We start from the raw sequence: 22,132 nt of genomic DNA on the forward strand, positions 1-22,132 counted from the left end.
GCATGCCAGGAGTCATTTTTCTCTTGCCTGTTGCTAGCATGGGTAATCCAAACTGGGGTACTGTTGCATGCAATCACTAGCAACAAAATAAATAGCTGGAATATGGGAAATGAAGCAATTTGAAGAAGACTAGGAGCCTGCAATAGGGAAGTGTTACCTTGGTATCAAGCACTATTCTGTTTGAAATCCTTGACACACACAGAAGAATTGTATCCTTTTTTTAATTCTCCTCTCCCCCACCCTTCCTTCTCCCTCTTGTTGAGATGACCCTGATGTATGCTGTGTATGTGATATGTGCATGTGAAAATGCTGTTACCACGACTGTGAAATCCCAAAGTAGGGTGTATTGCCCTGGCATCATTCTCCTCCTTGCACTGGGGGCTAGGGGGAGGCAGCCGAAGTGCCGCTAACAAATTAGAGAAGCTAATAAGTCCCAAAAGGGACAAAAGCGGAGCAGAAAGGGTTAAAGCAGCCCGCAGCCCTGCACCGAGTAGGGGAGATGATGCCTAATACCCAGGCAGGGAGGAAGGAAAGGGAAGCCGGCAGGACCCGGGGGTGATAACAGGGGTACCAGGGCTGTACCCTGAGAGACCCACCTAGGTTTCTGCCCTCCTGCTTGTTTGCCTTTTGATTGTTCGTTATCCCCAGCCCAAAGGAAAGAGAAGAGAAAAAAAAAAAAAAGGAAAGGAAAGGAAAGGAAAGGAAAGGAAAGGAAAGGAAAGGAAAGGAAAGGAAAGGAAAGGAAAGGAAAGGAAAGGAAAGGAAAGGAAAGGAAAGGAAAGGAAAGGAAAGGAAAGGAAAAAAATAAAAATAAAGGGGCAGACAAGTAAATGATTATTTTCCTTCGTGCTTGACTTGAGGGCTAGAGACTAACCTATTTAGCCCTTCCGTTGGCTTGAATTAATGTCAGGAGGAAGAAACGCACCCGGGAAAATTAGACAGGAGAAGGATTGCCTTTTGCTAAAAATGTATTTTTGTTATTCTAATTTATTTGTGCTTATTTTTCCCACGTCGGACTCCGATTGTAAGGAAATATACCAAGTGTGAAATAAACATTTCGACTAAGTAAATAACTGTTATTACTTCTACCCGTCCACAAATATGGTATAAAAATAATAATCGATCACATTACTTTTCATTTCCCTGCTTGCACTTACTGGAGCACATGGTGCACAGAAAGTGGCCGCTGGCGCTGCCGAGGCGAAGCACGCTCGGAGGGGAGGATGGCTCTGTCCGGGGGGGCGGTCCGGCTCGATGAAGGAGATACAAGGCCACTTCCCCGCTGAAGAGTTCGGGTGGCTCTCTGAGAAGTGGACCAACGAAGGGGCCGATTGAAAAAGAGCAGGGTCGGTGAGATGATCCCCAGACTGATGGCGAGGTCTAAATTACTCCCAGGGGCGCGAGAGCGGTCTCCGGCCTTCAGGACCCCGCTTACCCCCAAGGGCAGGGTTCAGGCGGCATTCGGCAGGGCAGAGGCACAAGTGGGGTCGGGGGAGGAGATGGGGACCCCAGGGCCAGCTGAGGCGGCCCCAGAGGGAGCGGGGCTCCTCCATCCTTAGGCAGGCCGGCTCCCGCCGTTCCCGACACGTGGAGGGGTGCTGGGCGGGAGAAGTTCCCCGAAGCCCCGCGCTGCTGCCGGGGCTGGAGGCTCCCCCCGGCAGCTCCGCGGAGCTATTCGGCTCAGCACGACCTGCTGGGGCTACGAGGCCCTGGGAGGCCGCCCGTCCTCGCCAAAAGCCGGGTACCTAAGGCAGCACACAGCCGGGGGTGTGCCGAGGTACCCCCTTACAGACACCTCCTGCGGTGGCACCGGTGAGTTGTAGTCTCCTCCCCCTCGAAGGAGCTGAGGGCAAGAGTCTGCTTTATGTAACAGCCCTGGTAAAACTCAAACGTAAAACATACTGGCAGGCTCCTAACCACCCTCCAGAGAGGGAAGCTGACACTACGGCTGGGATGTGACATCCAGTGGACACCTTTCAGCTCACAAGAGACCATCACTCCTGTTTTCCTGCCCTCCGAAGATGCAGCACGAAGCTGTGGGTAATCTGTGGAATCAGGCAGCCAAACAGCCAAACCTACCCACTGCTGCGGGAAGCGGGGAGACACAGGGAAAGTCCAAAAAAAAAACAAAAACCAAAACCAGAAACACACACACACACAAAAAAAAAAAAAAAAAAAAAAAAAAAAAAACAAACCCACACACACAAACAAAGGAAGAAAAACAGGAAAATTACAGATCTCAATTTTTCCTTAGTTTTTCTGCCAAGGCTTCCAAGCAGGAGGGAAAAGAAGCCTTTGGCTTTTTGCTAAAGGAATCTCTGTGTATTCCCGACCGGAAAGAGGTTCCTATGCTGCCAAGCACCTCTCTTTCGGGTATGTTCACATTAGGTATGACGATCATAATAATAACAACAACCCTGAGACTTATGAGACAAGAGCACGTTTGACAGTGATTGAGAAATTCAAATACAGCTGCATCGGCTTTGTCTCTGGTTCAGTCACATTTATTTCCCCAAGCTAGGCAGACAGCCTGAGTGAAGCATGACAATGAGTTTTGTAAATAGCACATGGAAGGGTTTGCTGGGTTGTTGGATTTATTGTGGGGTGGGGTGGTTTTTTTTCTTCCTCCCCTCCCTCTTTGATTTTACTCTCGATCCAAATAACCTTCCTCAGTGAATGTTTCAAACAAGAGAATGTGAGCGGGGGGGGGGGGGGGGGGACGAGGGGTGCTTATAATTGCAGGTTCCCTTTGGAGCTGGAATTAAAACGCTGACGGAGTGTGTTGCAGAGGAAAGGTGCGGAGGCAGCCTCCGCTCTGACAGCAGGACGGCTGTGTTGTTACTGCCAGAGAGCTTATTTACAGCCAAGCACTTGAGAGCAAACGCCACTTCACAAGCGGGAAAGTTGTGGGCCCTAATCTCTATGCCCGAGGCGACAGGGTGCCCCTGGTAGAAGAGGGACCCCGGCGGGAAAGACACAGGACCAGGGCCCTGCTTTCTTCCCTGGGACGAAGCGTTCCGACACCGCAGCTGCGCAAGGAACGCGCCCGAGCGCGGTGCTGTCTCTGAGAAATTCCACATTCTCACCTTTCCTATTGAGATCTGCGAGTCCCAACGCGGGGTGGAGGGGGTTTGGGGGGAGGGGGAGTGGACAGTTGGAGATGGCTTAAGAAAGTCTTGGCCAGTAGAGCAAAGAGGTAAATATTAAGGAAGCGTGTTTCGGCCTGTTACTCTTTTCAGGTTCAAGTGTCCTGCCCTTGAACAGACCCGTACTGCAGTGAAGGAGCAGAGGATGGGGTAAAATGAGCCATTTCTTTTCTGTGCACCAGAATTCTCTGCCTTATTCAGGTCAGGTCGACACTCCCTCTTCCACTGTCTCAGGAAAGGGAATAAACAAATTTTTCTTTTTTTTTTTTTTTAAGAAAATAAAAATCACACACAACCACAGAGAGGGGAAAAAAAAAAAGAAAAAGAAAGAAAAAACAAAAAACAAAGCAAACAAAAAAAACCCCAACCACATGCACCAAAAAAAATAAAGAAAAAAAAAAAAAAAGCTTGCTCTGCACAGACTGCAGCTCTTCAAAACTTTCCCTGCTTATCACATCCACCTTCCCGGTGGGAGAGTCGGGAGAACTTGTTTGTTTGTTTTGGGTGGTCTGGAAACTCTCAGCTTGCCGTTAGTCCCTGCCCTGGGAGCCTGTCTCCTCCCGCGGCTTCCCCGGTCTGCGGCTATTCTAAGAGCGGGACCCGCTGCGCTGAGCTCTTCACCTGGGGCACAAATCACCCCGAGTTCCCGCAGAGACTATTGCGCCTTCCTAAGTTGGGCCTAACATAGCGGAAACTATTTTTCTTGGTCTCTTCTTAGTCTCCGCGGCTCCAGCGAAAAATAAAAGGCTTCAGCCTTTTCCTGTGACTGCCATTGCAGCCACCTCTCGTAAGGGAGGGCAGGAGCCGGACGCTGGAATCCTTAACTTTTCCTGCGAGGGCAAGGCGGGAGGAGCGGGAGGAAAGCGCTTTCGCTTCGGGAAGCCCCTCACGATGCCGGCGAAGCCCTTCCCCAGTCTCCGTGAGGCAAGGAACGAGACTGTAATAATAGAATACAAACGTGTTTTCTTTTTCATTAAGTCGATAGACCAGACAAGGTCTGCCCGGGGGAAAAGAGGACTTGAGCTGTTAATGAGAGCTGACACGAAGATTTAAATAGTAAGGTCTCTCTTCGCCAGCGGTGTCTCAACAGTACTGCTTTTTCGTTTTCCTTTCGTTATTTTTCCTCTTCCTCTTCAACGCTCCGGGCAGTGCCCATACCAGCCGTGGACAATGCTGAGGGAGGGCACCGGCCCGGGAGCCGCCTGCGAGAGGGGAGAGAGGGACCGTCACTCCTGCCTTTCTGCTTTGCTTTCATTGAGAGGTTGTTTTTTTTTTTTTGTGGGGTGTGAGTGAGACGAAAGATTTTAGATTTTTTTTCTCTCAGTGCGCAAACACGCGAAAACGGCACCTCAAAGAGGGAGCACGCGCTTTGTACCTATACCAGCACCGCAGAGAAAACTCTGGGGCGTTTGGAGGAGGGGACGGTTATACAAAGGTGCCTGATCCTTGGAAAAGCAACGGGAAACCGCCTGTCGCGGGTCGAGGGTGTAATGTGCGTTCCCGCCCCGGACAGACGGGGTAGCGCTTTTCCCACCTTGTCCGGCCCGGCCCGGCCCGGCCCTGCCGCCTCCCGCCGCTACTCGGGGCACCGGCGCTGCCGGCGCTGGCTGCTTTCGGCCGCTAGATGTCGCCGGCGCCGTTCGCATGGGGCTTTCTACCCGCTGCAAGAGCCGCCGCCGCTTCCCTCCGCTCCCCTTTGCTCCTGCAGCTCTGCTCTGAGCCCTGCCAGCCCCGGGAAGCGGCCAGGCACCGCTTGGCTTGGCACGGCACAGCCCTGCCCGTGAGAGGCCTCGAGGGCCCCTCGCACTCCCCTGAGCAGCGGACAGAGCCTTTAGGGTCCCAGGGGTGGCAAGGATTTCTGCGGCCACTGCTAGGGCTCCCTCGATTGGCGACACAGGGGGGGGAGGGGGAGGGGGTGGCGAGGGACTCCGAGCTGAGGGACTATTTGGTGTGAATTACATGGCAAAAATGGTATTTGCGGAAGACACGGGAGACGTCGAGCTGGGAACCTCAGTAGCGGGTCCCCGCCGGTTGTGCGGAGTTCGTGGTTCGGCCAGTTTGCAGAGGCCGGGGCACATCAGAGTCCTCGGGCTGCTCCGAAGTGATCAGGGTCCCACAGGCAGCGGCTGTCGGGTGCCCCGGTCTCCCCCTCCCAGGGCCCCGGAGCCGCCTGCGACAGAGGCAACGCACGAAACTGGCGGGTGGCCCTGGGAAAGGCTCCAGAGATGAGCATTTCTGTTGTGTGAAGTGTCCGTATTAGCAACCCGAACACGTAGGGGAAGGCTGACATCTGCGGTTTGATACGAGGCACCCGAAAAATGACAGACCTCCTGGTTCAGAGGGGAGCGCCCGCTGCAGCTCCCGAGGGGAGGGTCCTCTGGCGCCCGGCTGCTCCTGCAAGAGCGGCTTCCCAGGGAAGGAGCCCTCTGCCCCTGAGCCTTCCCCAAGTCTAAAGGCAGTGATACGACACGGTCCCTCTACTTGGGACGTTCACCATCAGTTCCCAGAAGTGAGAAGACAGAGGGAGAACTTATGTGTAAACTTTGAGCCTGATTCCAGTGGGAGCATAAATAATAATAGTTTCTAGGCTTTTGTCCCTGGTTTCCAAAATAACATGTAAAGTCGAGGGTGCACAACGGGTCGTTTTCCTCAGCCTTTGTGTCAACGCACCTCTGCTTTTGACTCATCACCGCACAGTTTAGTCCACCCTGGATTTTTCCAAGATCATCCAGATCTCTGGCCTGGGCTCGAAAGAAGCCAGAACTACTTTATTTGTAACGAGCCTCAGGGACTGGCGAAACCCGCCTGGTAGACCTTGGGGAGCTGGCTGTGAAGGCGCAGTCGGATCGTCAGTGTGCAGGGGCCACCCCCTCTGTGAGCACACACACACAAAACAGGGGCAGAAATATAGACAGCCGTCGAGAAAGGAAGATAAATAAGCAATAAAGACAGGGGAAAAAAAAAAACACAATGGTCTGAACTAAACAAAAACAAACAAACAAAAAAGGCAGCTGGCAAAAGAGGAGTCCTTAAACTTTCCTCTGGCTTTCCTCATATTTTCTGTAGCTTGAACTAGAGTGTTAAAGTCGCACGACGGAAGGCATATGCCATCTCCGCGGATCTGCGTTTGTATGACCAAAGTATTCAGGGGCACTCTTTCTACTGCGATGGGTTTCCCAGCAAGGATTCAGAAAGGAACAACACGCCTAAATGGGACATTGAAGTACCAATCTATGGGGCAAAGGATGTATTGTGAGAACAGATGAGGGTATGCTTGGCACCGCTGATATTTATTGACATTATCCAAAAAGAAATAAGTTAAAGAAATGTTAGGTACTCCGTGACACAATTGTTGCACAAACCGCCTTCAGTCAAGTTGCAGTTTGTTTTCAGGGCTCTTTTGCAAGCATCCTCTACCCATTTGGTTTGGAGGAAGAGATCTTATGGGCTGTTCTGCATTTTCAGGGACTATCAAGTCAAATCTGAGAGAAAAGAGTCTGTTTAGAAAAGAAAAAGTGCTGCTTCGTGGAGTCCCATGTGCTTTTTAAAACGTCGTATCTCAGAGAAAAGGCCTGTGGTACCAGCTTCCTAGATCGTGTCAAATTATAACAAACTGAATAGCAAGAAGCAATTACAAAGGAAATATTGTGATCAGTGTTGTGGGTAAAATCAGAGCCGGGCTTATAAAGGAATATTAACTCTGATATTATTATTATTATTATTATTATTATTATTAATCAACAGAGATTAGGTTTGTATTAAGCCTAAAGACCTTTTCCTGTAGATGGCGTCTTTTGGGTACTGAGTAATCAGTAATACTACAGTCGTACCCAGGAGACTTTATTAAGCCTTGGATGTTAAAATAATTGGTAATTTTTTTTTTAGTTATGCACTTATTGAAAGTGAAAAAGCCTTGATTTATAGTAAGCAAAAGTGTGTTTCTCCTACACTTGGATGCAAATAAAAACTGTTTGAATAAATAAGTTGTTTCTGAACATTTTGTTGTCAGTGTTAAAAGTCCCCGTCATTTTTATTCAAACACTAACATGATTACAGCCAATTATATATTCACCAATGTTCTTTATTTTAGAGTAATTGTACTTTTCACTAATAAAACAGACATAATGGATCGCTACTGTTCTGAATTTTAAAGCCATTTTCTGTTATTCGATTGAAATATACATCGTCTATGATACTTTTTTTATTTCTATATTTTGAAATCCTATTTTCTTGAAAATTGCAGCTCTATTCCCGTTTTGTTGTTCGTGAAGTAACGAAACCTTCTGTAACATTTATAAATAGATCCTCGTCCTTTTTGAAATGTGGAAAATCAGAATTTCAGCCCCAACACACCGATAACTTTAGACTCAAAATCTGAAAGTCCAGAGGAGCCCCTGAATGAGAACACTTGGCTCGACACGGTGTCCTCCTTCGAGATGAGAAACAGAACATAAGCAATGACAACAAAACCTCGACCTGCATAGAAGGTTTGACTGCTTTATTGTGATGATTTGGTGAGCTTCTTGGGGCTCAAACACAAAATCACAAGCAGTTCAGTGGCTAATATTTACCACACGAGAATAGGTAAAGACGGGGGCAAATACAATGTCAATTACATCCCTCCAAAAGGTTAGAGTGATTATCACTATTTCTTTTGGGTGGCAGCTGATGGGACGAAGCCCAGAAGTGATTTGGCTATCTTTGGCACAGACAACTGAGTCGCAGAGTGGCACGTAAGTGCATGGAAACACAGCACACGCACGGAAAACATCGCGCCGCGTTATTACACCTCTCCTTGGGTGGTTGAGCTCTTAGAGGGTTGGGGTTTTGTTGTTTTTCAAAGCCGAAAACATGACTTTAATTTAGCAATTGTATCAACTATCAACGTGATGAGGTATGATCCGCGTTGTCGCCAAACACAAATCAAAAAATGATACAAAGCCTTTACAAGTTAATTTCATGTGACAAAACACGTGCCCACCACAACAGATAAACTTAAACTACCGTTTACAAACCCTGCGACTGCGTGAAAAGGTACCTCTTAGGTACATTTAGCACAGTCGAACGCGGATGTTATTTTCCGCTATTCTGTAAGGTAAAAACGAGAGGAGTCGCGGGACTCCCGGGGGCTCACCGGGAGAGCCCTTCTGTCAAGCCTTGGCGGGACCCCATCCTGACTCTCGGTGAGAACACGCTTCTTGCCTATTACCCCAAGAAATCAATCTTGGAAGGAAAGAAAGAAAAAAAAAAAAAAGAGAAGGAAAAAGAAAACAAAGAAAAAAAAGAAAAAGAAAAAAAAAAGGAAAAAGTGATCTACTACTATGGTTTTATTTATAACTTACAATGACTTGTGAGCCTTTTCTTTACCCTTTCATTGACGTTTTGAAATGAGTGTGAAAATAAAGTGTAATGCCATCCTGTGCTAGCATTCTGCTAGTAGGCAAATAGAAATTATTTACTTGATGTAGTTTCCAGAGCTCCGGCAAGATTTGATTATTTAGGTGGAGTTTATAATCTCCATTATAATAAATACTGTTTTCTAAAAACTCCCTAGGAAACGTAACCTCTGAGTGTGTGTGTTTGTGTGCAAGCCTATGCGAGCGCCCCATCTAAAAGACGCAGAGAAAACACACAAAGGAGAAGCATCCAGGGAGAACTCTTTCTTTCACCGTTTTTCCTCTCCACATTGTCAGTGCGCGGAAAGTGTGCAGCCGCTTCTCTTTCTTGGTCAAATTATTGTCGAGGCAAAACTACAAACCCCAGGCTTTAGCAAGGCACCGTCCGTGCTCCGTGGGAGGGACACAAATGGGGTTTAACTTGTTGCCAGTCATTTTTTTTATGTTTGTTTGTTTGTGCTGGTGCTTTAAAAGAGAAACAAATTCCCGAAACAAAGGGGGGGGGGGGGGGAGGAAAAGGAGGGGGGAGCTGGAGAGAGGGAGGGAGGGAGGGAGGGAGGGAGGAAGGGAGGAGGAAAACAAGCTCTGTATAAAAGACGTATCATATTAAAATAATGCAAGAGCACACCCACTGATATCAAGGGTACGATATCCGCTCTTCCCCAAGAAACTTATTTAGAAGAGGTAGCGGTTATAATAATCCAACAAGCCCTTTACTATCACTCCCTCCTCCCTACGGTAAAGAAAGAAAGAAAGAAAACATGGAGACCACCCTGCCCTGTATAAAAAGTGCTCAGAACAACCTACATAAAGAGGCAACGCCCGCCAACCCTGCTTATGCGAGGGGACCAAGGAGCGCCCAAGGTCTGATCTGCTTCCCGGGCAGCGTCCTGGGAGCTAGAGTAAATCCCTTACCCCGGCACCACAAGTGCGGGTCCCACCGCTGCCTTGTGCTGACGGGCCGTGCCCCGGCACCGAGTCCCTGAACCTCCTCCTCCCTCCTGAGCCCCAAGCACCCAGAAAGCCCAAACGGGCTTTGCCCAGCGTCTGGCCGAGAGCCTGCTGCAGAAGGGTGTAGAGCTGTTCATGGCTTTTGTGCTATACCGGGCATTTTGCTATGGTTACAAGGGGGCCCCTGGGCGGGATGGTTGGGGGGGGGGGGGGGGAACCGTAAGAGAGTGATGTTCCGATTTTGCAGGCCCTAAAAATTGGATCCTCAGTTAATCTTGGAGAGCCCGAGATCCCGGGAAGTCAAGGGGTGCGGTGCAGTGCGGTACAGTGAGGAAGAGGAGCGGCAGGGTGGAGCAGAGCGAGCAGCGCCCGGCGGGCAGGTATGTAGGATGTGGGGGCAGCCCCGGCGCCCCCTTCTGCGGAGCGCTGGGGTGAAACAGCACCGGCAAGGAGAGTACACCGGTCCCTGTGCCGAAGAAGGCAAAATAGAAGGGATGGGAGGTGGGAGCTTTTTCTCTCGAGTTACCGAAAAACTGCAAACCAGATACATGTGTCATTTGCCAAAGATTACGTTTGTAAGAGGCTAAAGAGCTACAACACCATGAAAATATTCCAGCCACAGTTTTTAGGAGTCAAAGAGCAGCTACAAGTCTTCTTCAAGCACTATTTGGGTTTGTGGGGTTTGTTTTGGTTTTTTCTTCTCCAGGTCTTTTTCTTGCCCTGTATTTTATTCCCCTAATCTTTAATTCAGTGTGATAACTCCGGAAAAAAGCACTGTGTTGCCCAAGAATATTTTAACAGTAAACACAAAGAATATAAAATTACGTATTTAAACCTCGAGAACAGTCCAAGGTTTTTAACTTGTCCATTTTCTCCCTGCATTTCATTATTTCCGTCTGCATAACTCTGTGGATAATTCTTAAGGGATATTTAATTTTCGGTTTGATTCCTGAATCAGGGAAAGCTTTTATTACACAGGGGCACCTATTACCTAGGCAGGTGTGATGGCTCTCTTATGCAGACTGACATATAAAATAATAGTGACATTTAGGATGTAAGAAACCACACGTCTTAACATTAAAGTTGGCAGCGAGTGTAAAAATATTCTGTTCTGAAAAATTCTGGCAGTGGCAGCTGAACACGCCAAGTCTGGTGCCTGCTCGATACAGGCTCTCTGTGGATGGTATTCCACAGCTACAGGAATAAATAAATAAAATCTCCAGCTTTTAACTAAGGCGATTTAATTCAGACCTCTCCACCCAGCGTAGCCGCCGTGGGAGATGTATACTCCAGTGTTTACTCGGATCCCTTTCTGCCACTATTCTATCTTGCCTTTCCCTTACGGCACCAGCGAAGCTTTCTGGTCCCCGCAGCCATGTTTCCCGGTTCCACGTTCTCTGCCCAACCTCCGCCCGTCCAAGAAACTTCTGAAAGTTCATCGGAAGGGGAACTCTCTACACCTCGATGGTTAATGCCACTGTTTTAACGCTACCTCTCCCCGAGCTGCGCAGGCTTCTCCAAGGTACACAGTGCCCCGCTGGTTGTTCTTTATGGTACAGTGCAGCTTCTCAAAAGATCATCGGACGGAGAAATTTAGCTCTTGTTGAAACATTTAAACAACTGAGCAATTAGTTCTGAATGGGGGTGGGAGGAGGGAAGACTAGAGAGCTTAAAGGCGGGGGGGGGGGGGGGGAGTGGGGAGGTGGTGGTGGTGGTGGTGGTGGTGGGATACAACACAACTAGCCCGAAAACAACAGGGGTGGGGATACATGGGAGGGGGACATAAAATGTTTGTATTTAAAGGGTGCTTTCAAGGTCTTCGGCACAATATGTGCTGATCTCCTTAAAGGGGCACAGAGTGCCAATAACCATTAGTCATCCAGCAGAGACTTTTCATTACAGATCTATCTTTAGAGGGAGTTCCCCGAAGTCTCCGGAGGGAACATAGCTGCGGATTTCAAACCCGGTCCGGTTCCAGTCGCACAATGCCTGCTGCAAGAGAAAGGGGAGATAACTCACCAGAGTTTCAGGAATGCGCAGGTAGCCCAAAGGTCTCAGCGGTGCTCCTTTCCTCTGCGGAATATTATCTTGCATCGAGGCAGTTCCCAGTCTATATTTGACGTTACCATTTATGCTATCTCGAACACGAGACTCTCCCATAGACATTTTTTCCAGGGTTTTCAAGAAAATTTCTCGATGCCACAATGTTATGATGGAAGGATGCTGAAATGACAGGCCTCGTAGACGCTTGTCTTAATCATCGGCTTCTTAATTTAGTTTTAGTGCTGTGGTTTGTATGTGTGTGCGTGTGTGTCTGCGCGTGTGTGCGCACAAGAGAAGTCTCTGACAACCTGCAGCTTCCTAATGACTGACGAGGCAGGGCTGCTGCAGCAAAGTAACACTTCCCTGGTGTGAAGACCTCTTACTGGGAAGTTTAGTTCACTACTGTTCTCGCAATCCTAATCGTATAACCTGTAACCAAAGCCCAAGGAAGAAAGATACAGCATGCTAAATAGACTAACTTCTAATCACCAAACGTTAGCACCACTACCAGCTGTTGCTGATTAATTGGAAGTTGGCTATAGATGGACATCTAAACTTAGATCCACAAATGCGACTAGAAGGGTGGACCGCTGAATGCTTCTTCCTCTCCCTCTTTGCCTCCATTCATCCACCCACCTTCAGTCCCATTCACCCCTCTTCAGAATGTTTGACTACCTCCTTCTCTTTGTTCGCGCACCGCTGAGTCCCCATTCGCCGTGCCTTGGCAGCAGGGTATCAGTGTCTGCTGGATAGCCCTTACCTTAATTCCCCAGGTAACCTGGACTGACTAAGGTAGGCTTAGAGTCAACGGGGAATAGACTTATACATGCATACATGCAGGCGTTTACTCTACGAATGTGATATTACTGACTGCTAAACCGAAGTGTCCCGACTAGTTTAATGGAAGCATGATGCCATCGAAGCGTGGTTATTAAATACCCTTTCTTCATGGCTGAAAAAAAACTCATTCATTTCTTAAGCTGTCAGTAAATTTTAACCCCTTGAAAGAACCTGAGAGTACAGAGCCGCTACACCCCTGGGAAGGGGAATTGAAGGCTGGAGCTGGAGGAAGATGGGGGGCATGCTGTGTCCATTGAGCTTACAGGAGAAAGAGTCTGATTTTCCACTGACTTTTAATTTAAAATAATAATAATTAAAAAAATACGAGGGAGAAAAATGTGCGGTTGAAATTCTATCTCTATGAGTTATACCCCAGAACTGCACGAAGATCCCTGTCTGACCACTTCATTCAAGACATTTCAGCCCAGCTACTCACCCCCACCATGACCCCGGAGCTGGACGCTCTCTGCCCATCCCCTCCGCTCAGGGCGGCGGGTCCCCAGGCAGGCGCGAGCGCAGGTGAGCAGCTGCCTGTGAGCAGCGCCGGGTCCCCTCTGCCTACCCACTAGTGTTCCGCAGGGCTAGGGCCGTGCGCTCCCTTTCCACTCACACGCTGCTCCTTCAGACATCCCACGAACCCTTCCCTGTAGGGGAGGGCTGCCGTGAGGGGCCTTCTGACAGCAACCACAGCTGGGGGCCCAACCGGGCTCCACGATGCACAAAGCCACCACCGGAAGGGACGGGAGCGGGTGTCGTGGCCAGGGCAGAGCTCAAGGAAGAGCTGGTATTAGGGCCGGACTCCTGCCTTTCCAAGTAAAAAGTAAACCTCCAGTTTTACACAAGGAAAATTCTCTGCGGGAGAGGGGAAAAAAAAAAAAGTAAAAAAAAAAGGAAGAGCGACTCTAAAGTCCATCAGAACTAATAATTGAATTGGCTTCCCTCACATATCCTTCTCTGTCCTGTAAACAGAGAATTAATCTTCATAGGCTTAGAGATATACACTACATATTGGACACAACATTTCCTTCTTTGGTAGAACTGTATATCCACGGCATTAAAAAAGAAAAAAATCCTAAGTTTGTGCACAGTATTCTGCATCCGTGACAAATGACTGCATGTTAAATCTAGATCCTCAAACATTCTAAAAACTTGCTTCTTTCAGTGCTAGCCCTTTGCTCAGAAATGCGAAAGGATAAAAGGTTCATTTTCTTCCCTGCTGCATTTTCATCCCTCATCACAGAGCAAAGTAAACTCCGCTTTGACCTAAGAAACACCTCAACGCATTAAAATTTCAACAGACAATGTCAGTGTTACATTAAACGAGAACTCCTCCATCTCACTGCAGAGCTGGGATTTGAATAAAACGCTCAATGTTAACAAACAATACACACGTTTGGCACTTTGTGTATTAAATGGATCAAAGAGATTTGATAAGGCACAATACACCATTTGTACAGACCTGATTGAGTTAATATAATATCAGCAAATTTTACAGCGAAATGAATCTGTTTCTTTTCTTTGTGTTTAAAACCAGCACAGATTACAAATTTTAATGATCTGAAAATGTTTGGTATACAAAATCATGCTTATTTCAGTATTAGCAAAAACACAAGAAATTTTTCAACACAAACACCCAGCTGTGTCTATTTTAAAAGCAGTTCAATGACAGCTTGCACTTATGAGCATGCAATCAGCTAATTTTGCTTTTTTTTTTCTTCTGTGTTAATCAACACTTTCCTTCCTGCATATCAGAGTACAAATAGTATAGTTACTCCACATCAGTAAATGTTTACGTAACCTGTCCTTTCTCAAGAATCCGGTTACACCGAATCATTACATGCTAGACCGAGTAGGAAAATGCATTGGGCCCAGCCACCCTAATGGGGATCCTAGTGCACCATAATGACACATATTAGTTAATGATCATCATAATCATAATAATATGCAGGAATCTTACCTTTCCTCTTACCCTTTGCCATGATCGACTCAAATCCTCCACACTGCACTCTTTTTTGAGAATTCTCATGCATTGACTTCAGTGTTAAGCAATAAAATAATTACAAATTGACGTGATTTTTTTTTTTAACTGCATTTCTAAAAAAAAAAAAGGAGATAAAAAAAGTAAAAAATCAGCGCGGTTGATCATTGACTTTTATCTCTTTTTTTTTTTTTTTTTTCAGTAGCAACCTGTCATGAAATTAGATAAATAAATACAATTGTGGTAAGGTCATTCGAGGTTAATCCAATGTACAGAGTTCATGCCATTCCCAATTGCAATTGTTTATTACCGGCCCATTGTAATTGTTCTCCTTATTTACTCTTTCTTACACACTCTCTCTCTCCCTCACACACATGCATCCACACACACAAAACGCACATCCACACACAACTGCTTTTGCTGCAGAGAGCTCTAACCTGAATTTTCCCGGGACAGATTGTTTCAGCTGGGGTTGAGGTGCACCTATTATTTCTACGGATTATCTTTTCCTACAGCACGAAAGTTAACTTTCGGGCACTGAGCGCGGCTCTGTACGTTCTGCTTCGGTTCCAGCGCGATCAGCACGCTCTCCATCCAGTACGTTTCCCCTTCTACCTCCCGAGAGAGAAAGCTCCGCGGTTTATTTCGCTTTGTTTCAGGGCTGATTTTTTTTTCCTTCTCACGCTCACAGTGAGGCCCGAAGGGGTGAGGCCGGCGAACCTCAGCCCCTGGGCCCAAGGACTCCGCAGCCCCGAGCCCGACTCTCTGTGAGGGAAGCAGGCAGAAAGCAGCGGTGCCAGCCCGGTTCTTTTGCCCTTCCAGCAGCCGAGTAGCGGACACCAGACACCCCCCGTCCCCCAGCGACACGACACCAGACACCCCCCATCCCCCAGCGATACTACACCAAACCCCCATGTCCGGACACCGCTGGCCGGGCCTGGGGGAGCGGAAAAAAAACCGTAATATATATATCCTGGGTTATTAGTAGTAGTATTTATTTTTTACACCTGACACACGGCCTGCGGTTTCCTGGCTGGAGTGAACCGGCAGCGCCAAGGCGGACACGGGATGACCCGCCGCCGCGCCGGCTGTGGACGGGGAGTCGGGGGCTAAGCGCGAAGCCCCAAGTCCAGCTCCGCCACTGGCCTGGTGCTGCGCCCGCCAGCCGGGGATACGGGGAGAGCGCGGAGAGGAGGAGAGCGGAGAGGGCTCTCCCGCTGCCCTGCCTTCCCACCTCACATGACGTGCTGCGGGACGCCGTCTTCCCCGGCAGGCCGCGGCCTCCGTCCCGGCCGGGCCACAGCCGGATCCCCGGCCAATGTCGGCTGCAGGGCGGCCGCACCGCCCGCGGACCCTCCAGCTGATTATTATTTTTTTCTTTTCTTTTTTTTTTTTTCTCTTGGTAAAACAACAAATAACAGGGGTCTAGAAAAAAATAAATTTGCTGAGTGACTTCGGGGGGATCCGCAAAGTAGTACCTCCGCCCCCGGTGCGCCGCAGCCTCCTCTCCCACTCGGCCTCCCAGTCCTCCTCCTCCGCCGCCAGAGGAGGGGACAGAGAGCGACGGGGCAGCTTTAGTCCACCGGAGAAACTAGGAAGTACGAAAACCCGGTTGGGGCCGCAGTCTTGGGACAGGCGCTGTTTGTTTGGCGTGAGGGGATTTGTGTTGGGCGGCGGGAGGTTGGAGGGGGCAGAAGGTGGGGTGGGTGCCCACAAATCGCCTTGGTGATGCGCCCCTGCGCCGGTATCCCTGCGCCGCGGGAGCCGCGGCGGCGGCGGCGGCGGCGGCTGCGGCGGGGGCCGGGCCTGCGGCAGGCGGAGGGCGGGGCGGCGATCCGCCATTGGCCGGCGGGCGGGCCGACGCGCGGGCACGCCGCCGGCCCTGATTGGGCGGCCGGTGGGAAAGGTTAAACCAAAAAATGTTTTACAGCGGCGGTGCGTGTCGGCAGCTCTGAAATTAATTGCGGCCCCGGCGGTCCGTACCGCCCGGCTCCGCTCGCTCCTCGCCGACCCGCGGCTGCGGCTGCTCCGTCCTCCCCCCTGCTCCGCCGTGCCGGGGGAACCGGCACCATGAAGTAGCTTTTTTTTTTTTCTTGTGTATGTTTGTGCGGTTTTTTTTTTGTTGGTTTTTTTTTTGTTTGTTTTTTTTTTTGTTGGGTTTCCAGAGGGTTGTGTTTTTTTTTTTCCTTTTTCTCCTTTTTTTTTTTTTTTTTTGTTTTCCTCCGCTCTGACTCGGTTTAATTTTATCTGATTGGTGACTATTATTGTTACTATTATTTTTTTCCCTCTCCGGCGGTTCCTGTCCTTGCTACATGACTTGCCAGCGCTTGAGACTGCGGTCCAACTGCGCTACCGCCGCCGCCGGTGGTACCGCTGCCACCGCTGCTGCTGCCGCCGCCACCTCGGCCACCGCCGCTCCGCGGGCTGCTCCCTCGGCCGCTGCAACTTTCCCCCTCAGACTAGTGTGTGATGTTGGACATGGGAGATAGGAAGGAAGTGAAAATGCTGCCGAAATCCTCCTTTAGCATAAACAGCCTGGTGCCCGAAGCCGTCCAGAGCGACAACAACCACAGCAGCCACAGCCACCACAACAGCCACCATCCCCATCACCACCACCACCACCATCACCACCACCACCACCCGCCGCCGCCGCAACAGCCTCAGCGAGCAGCCGCGGCCGAGGAAGAGGACGAGGAGAAGGGCCAGCTCCTCCTGCCGCCCCCCGCTGCCGCCGCCGCCGGCGCCCTGGAGGTGGCTAAGGCGGACATGCTGGCGGGCAAAGGCGACGCGGGCGCGGCGGCGGCAGCCGAGCTGGAGGAGAAGGAGAAGGCAGCGGAGGAGAAGAAGGGGGCAGCGGAGGGGGCCAAGGACGGGGAGAGCGGGAAGGAGGGGGAGAAGAAGAACGGCAAGTACGAGAAGCCGCCGTTCAGCTACAACGCTCTCATCATGATGGCCATCCGGCAGAGCCCCGAGAAGCGCCTCACGCTCAACGGCATCTATGAGTTCATCATGAAGAACTTCCCCTACTACCGGGAGAACAAGCAGGGCTGGCAGAACTCCATCCGCCACAACCTCTCCCTTAATAAGTGCTTTGTCAAGGTGCCCCGGCACTACGACGACCCGGGCAAAGGGAACTACTGGATGCTGGACCCCTCCAGTGACGACGTCTTCATTGGGGGCACCACCGGAAAGCTCCGCCGACGCTCCACCACCTCGCGGGCCAAGCTGGCCTTCAAGCGGGGTGCCAGACTCACCTCCACCGGACTGACATTCATGGACAGGGCAGGATCCTTGTACTGGCCTATGTCCCCTTTCCTCTCCCTTCATCATCCCCGGGCCAGCAGCACTTTGAGTTACAACGGGACCACCTCCGCCTACCCCAGCCACCCTATGCCCTACAGCTCAGTGTTGACTCAAAACTCCTTGGGGAACAACCACTCCTTTTCCACGTCCAATGGGTTAAGTGTTGATAGACTAGTCAATGGAGAGATACCTTATGCCACTCATCACCTCACAGCAGCAGCTCTGGCCGCCTCAGTGCCATGTGGTTTGTCAGTTCCCTGCTCCGGCACCTATTCCCTAAACCCCTGCTCTGTAAACCTCCTAGCAGGACAGACGAGTTACTTTTTCCCCCATGTTCCTCACCCTTCAATGACTTCTCAAAGCAGCACTTCAATGACGGCCAGGGCAGCCTCCTCCTCCACGTCGCCACAGGCGCCCTCCACTCTCCCCTGTGAGTCCTTAAGACCTTCTTTGCCAAGTTTTACAACAGGACTTTCCGGAGGACTTTCTGATTATTTCACACATCAAAATCAGGGGTCTTCTTCAAACCCTTTAATACATTAACATCCATGGGATCAGACTGTAAGTGAACATTTTACACACATTTGCATTGTAAATGATAATTAAAAAGAAGAAAAGAAAAAAAAAAGCAAAACAAAAAAGTCCAGGTATTTTTTATTAAGTCCCCCATTTTCTGTACGTTTGTTCAGTCTTTAGGGTTGTTTATTATTCCACCAAGGTGAGGAGTGTCAGCAAGGTGCAATGTGGGGAGATTACATTGTAGACTATGAAGTTTGGAAGACAAAATTATAGTAGAATGTGTATCTAAATAGTGACTGCTTTTGCAATTTTTTTATTCAAATACGATAAGTCTATCAGTAAAAGCCGCCAGATTCTCCATGTTTGCAGTATTATAAGTTATCATGGATATGTCGGTGGGTGCAGACCTTGAGAGGAAAAAAAAGAAAAAAAAAAAAACCCAACCAAAACCACAAACCACCATTTAATTAAAGAAAACTATAGAAAACTTAAAACGCAATTTGTATTTAAGCAGAATTAATCCTGAAAGATGCCTGAGAACTACATTTTGGCCATTTCTTATTTTAGCCTTTTCTTTACTGAACTGCTTTTTTGGGGTTTCTTTTTTTTTTTTTGTTTGTTCGTTTGTTTGTTTACTTTTAGACCAAAGATTGGGTTTTACAAAATGCACTCAGTGTACGAAGTAATTTAAAAAACAGCAACATTATTTCAGTTTGCAGCACTGCCCGTTCAAATGAATCAGAAGGGGACAAAATTAATGATTGCCTTCAGTTTGTGTTGTGTATATTTTGATGTATGTGGTCACTAACAGGTCACCTTTATTTTTTTTCTAAATGTAGTGAAATGTTAATACCTATTGTACTTATAGGTAAACCTTGCAAATATGTAACCTGTGTTGCGCAAATGCCGCATAAATTTGAGTGATTGTTAACGTCGTCTTAAAATTTCTTGATTGTGATACTGTGGTCATATGCCCGTGTTTGTCACTTACAAAAATGTTTACTATGAACACACAGAAATAAAAAAATAGGCTAAATTCATATATACTTGATAGGGTTTTTGTCTCTTTTATTAACTAAAATTAAAATGCCAGAGGCTTTAAAGTTACAGGGAGATCAGAGCACTGCGTATTACAGCAGTCCACCATTTTTTACATGCTCCTTTCTCCCCCCCCCCCCGCTTTTTTCCTCCCTTTCCCCATCATACTGTCTTTAACAGCAGTATATTCAAATATAAGGGATCAGGGTATTTAGCTAAACACTACGGCCTCCGTTTTGGGGCAGAACTCTTATCAAGTCCTCTTAAAAATTGTTAGTGCGAGGTAGGATGTCTTACTAAAACCTCTGCTTTAGTTTGAAGATGCTCAAAATCGTGTACGTATATATGTAACTATATATACATACATTTAAAAATTAATTTGTGCACGCCATAGAAAAAAGGTATTTTTGCATGATTGCATGATTACATAGATACGTGTTGTTCTTGCAATCTCTGAAATGCATTCAAAGAATTATTTTGCTGAAAGATATCAATTTCGACTCTATGATAACTGGAGATCTATTAAAGAGGACCGTGTATGTGTGTATATATATACATATACATATTAGCTCTCATAGAATCAGTTGATCAAATTTAGAAAGCTATGGTACGTCTGTGTATAAAATACAGTCCTTATTTTAAAGGAACACTCTTCCGGAAGTATCTATCCTATATGTATGCATAGACTTTTAATGCTGCAAACACTTTGGCTTTGATGTTGCGAAAGCAGGGGTAGTTTTTGAGCTGGAAGCCTTCTCTCCTGTCCCACTCACCCTCCGGACGGGGAAGGAGGTAGGGGAGGTGGGGGGAGTGAAGCTGCGGTACATTGCGGGGAGGCAGCGGGGGGGGGGGGGGGGGGGGGGGATGGATATGTCACGTGACTCTGGGCTTGCATACCGATGTTTAAACGCTGTGGGAGGGGGGTGGGGGGGGGGTGGGGGGGGAGGACCCAAATCAATCCCAAACCTATGTTTAACTTAATGTAAAGTTTTGAAAAGGAGCTCTTTTTCGCTATCAGGTTGCCGGCGGCAATGCTCACCGTAGCCCACTACCCCACTCTCCGCTGCCTGGAGAACTGACCCATTAGATTTAAGGGGGCTACACTAGCACTAATTTTAAGAAGCATTTAATCCGAAAAAAAAGAATTGGTTTCTTGATGAGTTTACGGAAGCCTATAAAAGCCGCAACTCTTGAAAATAATTAGAAAAGTTTTGCAAAAGGTTTAGGAACTAATTGGATCCCGCGGTGAGTCCGCAGAGGACAAGTTGTTCATTTGTTACGTTTGTGTAGTCTGAACGGGGCTCCGCAGATGTGCAATAAACCGGGCACCGCTCACAATAGGCCCGATGAAAAATAATCTCTCAGTCGGAGATGTTATCACAAACACTTTAAAAAGCTGATCTTAGACAGACAAGAGGAAGTAAAAGAGGCGGGGGGGGGGGGGGGGGGGGCTAGAAATGCTGGGGTGTGAATTAAAAAGCAATAGCAAATTTGAATTCTTGCAAGCAGAATATTTGTCATGCTGAAAGAATGAGGGGAGGGAGGCGAAATCTTCTGAAAATAAGTAATATATAAACAGATGCAAGCAGATCTGCAGGAAGGACAGGGGAGTGAAAGGTTATGGATGAGAGATGGGACACCCAGCTCTGCTCTGTGTGGGGGAGAAGGAGAGAAATCTCTGATATTCTTGGCTTTCACTCTCACTTCTGCAATTCAAAATTAATCATCACTATGAGAAAAAAGGTTGCTTTGTTTGGGCATAAAGAGATGATACCACCACTTGGAAGCGCCTACTGTCCCCCATATTCTTCACTCCATTGTCATTAAAAGAAGTTACAGGGAAAAAAAAAAGAATCCCAAAACACCTTTACAACAAACCTATCAGAATTAATGAAATTAAATAGGTGTGATTTAAACTCTCTAAGCCTCGAGACCCCATTCTGTATATTTGTGCCTAAGCAAATTGAAAGAATGGCATCTGCTGCATCTGACAAAGGAAATGATTTATTATTTACCACTCTCAATTGGCTGCATACCGTAGGAAATCCATTAGCGCATACTGAAAGTATTAGTTGGCAATGCAAAAAAATCCACTGTCAGTGTACTAAAAGGAGGAAAAAGAGAAGTCAGTTTGGAGGAAAGCACAATCTCACCATGTCAGAGATTGGGGTTGGCTAACAAGCATTAATTAGATAAGAGTGATGCATTATAATTCCTAAAAATTATATAAAAAATTCCTGATGTACGTCTCTCCAGACTTCGTTTAAGCAATGCTCGGCACGCTCTCAATGCTCTCCTCCTTTAGGTTCACTGTAGTAAAGTGCTGCCTAAGCAGTTCAGGTGCTACAGACTTTTCCCTCTTTCTCTTTCACTGGGGGAAGGGCTGGGTGTTGGGCTGAGAATTTATTCACGTTTCCATATACATACTACCAGCAATGAGACTGGCTTTGTAAAGGAAAAAAAAAACACTAAAAAAAAAAAAAAACCACCAAAAAAAAAAAAAAAAAGAAAACAAAATCCAAACCCAACAAAAAAAAAACAAACATGTAAACTCCCATGGATTGTAGCAGGACTGCCAAGGCCCCAAATATGCCTTTACCTTTGCCTGCTTCCCAGACAGAGAAGCCCTTCTGTTCGCTGAGGACGTCTTTTAGGCTAATCTTTGTGCAGGCTCTTTCTGTACTGAATGTGAGGTGTTGGAGTTTGGTGGGGTTTGTGTGTATGTGTCATTCTTTATCTTCTTTTTCTTTCTTTCTTTTTTTTTTTTTAATCAGACAATAATTCTGATATCTAATACTTTTTTTCTTTGTGGTTTGCATGGCAAATCCTCAGGCTAAGCTTTTAGGATTTATTTATTTATTTATTTATTTAAGCATGCACATTCCTAGAATGTTGAGGTGTCTTATCCTCATTTCTTT

General features: G+C 47.8%; 1 protein-coding gene and 1 long non-coding RNA gene across 2 annotated transcripts; both read left to right on the top strand.

Annotated features, from left to right (window-relative positions):
• The first annotated feature begins 9,702 nt into the window (after positions 1-9,702).
• Positions 9,703-13,270, top strand: LOC133274349 (uncharacterized). The gene is made up of 2 exons (XR_009745125.1): positions 9,703-11,015; positions 11,396-13,270. It is a non-coding gene; the product is annotated as an uncharacterized LOC133274349 (long non-coding RNA).
• A 3,029-nt stretch (positions 13,271-16,299) lies between these two features.
• On the top strand, positions 16,300-19,222 carry FOXG1 (forkhead box G1). The gene is made up of 2 exons (XM_061463442.1): positions 16,300-16,429; positions 16,679-19,222. The coding sequence occupies exon 2, from the start codon at positions 16,824-16,826 to the stop codon at positions 18,198-18,200; it is 1,377 nt and encodes a 458-aa protein (XP_061319426.1). The 5' UTR covers positions 16,300-16,429; positions 16,679-16,823; the 3' UTR covers positions 18,201-19,222.
• Positions 19,223-22,132: the final 2,910 nt, after the last annotated feature.

Source organism: Pezoporus flaviventris, unplaced genomic scaffold, assembly GCF_033815535.1.
Source record: "Pezoporus flaviventris isolate CSIRO_AGI_PZ_B2104156 unplaced genomic scaffold, CSIRO_AGI_Pfla_v1 ptg000036l, whole genome shotgun sequence".
Lineage (NCBI taxonomy): Eukaryota > Metazoa > Chordata > Aves > Psittaciformes > Psittacidae > Pezoporus > Pezoporus flaviventris.

What these genes read in the sequence shown, in the direction of transcription:
- FOXG1 (XM_061463442.1), top strand. Translation starts at nt 16,824, where the DNA reads ATGTTGGACATGGGAGATAGGAAGGAAGTGAAAATGCTGCCGAAATCC.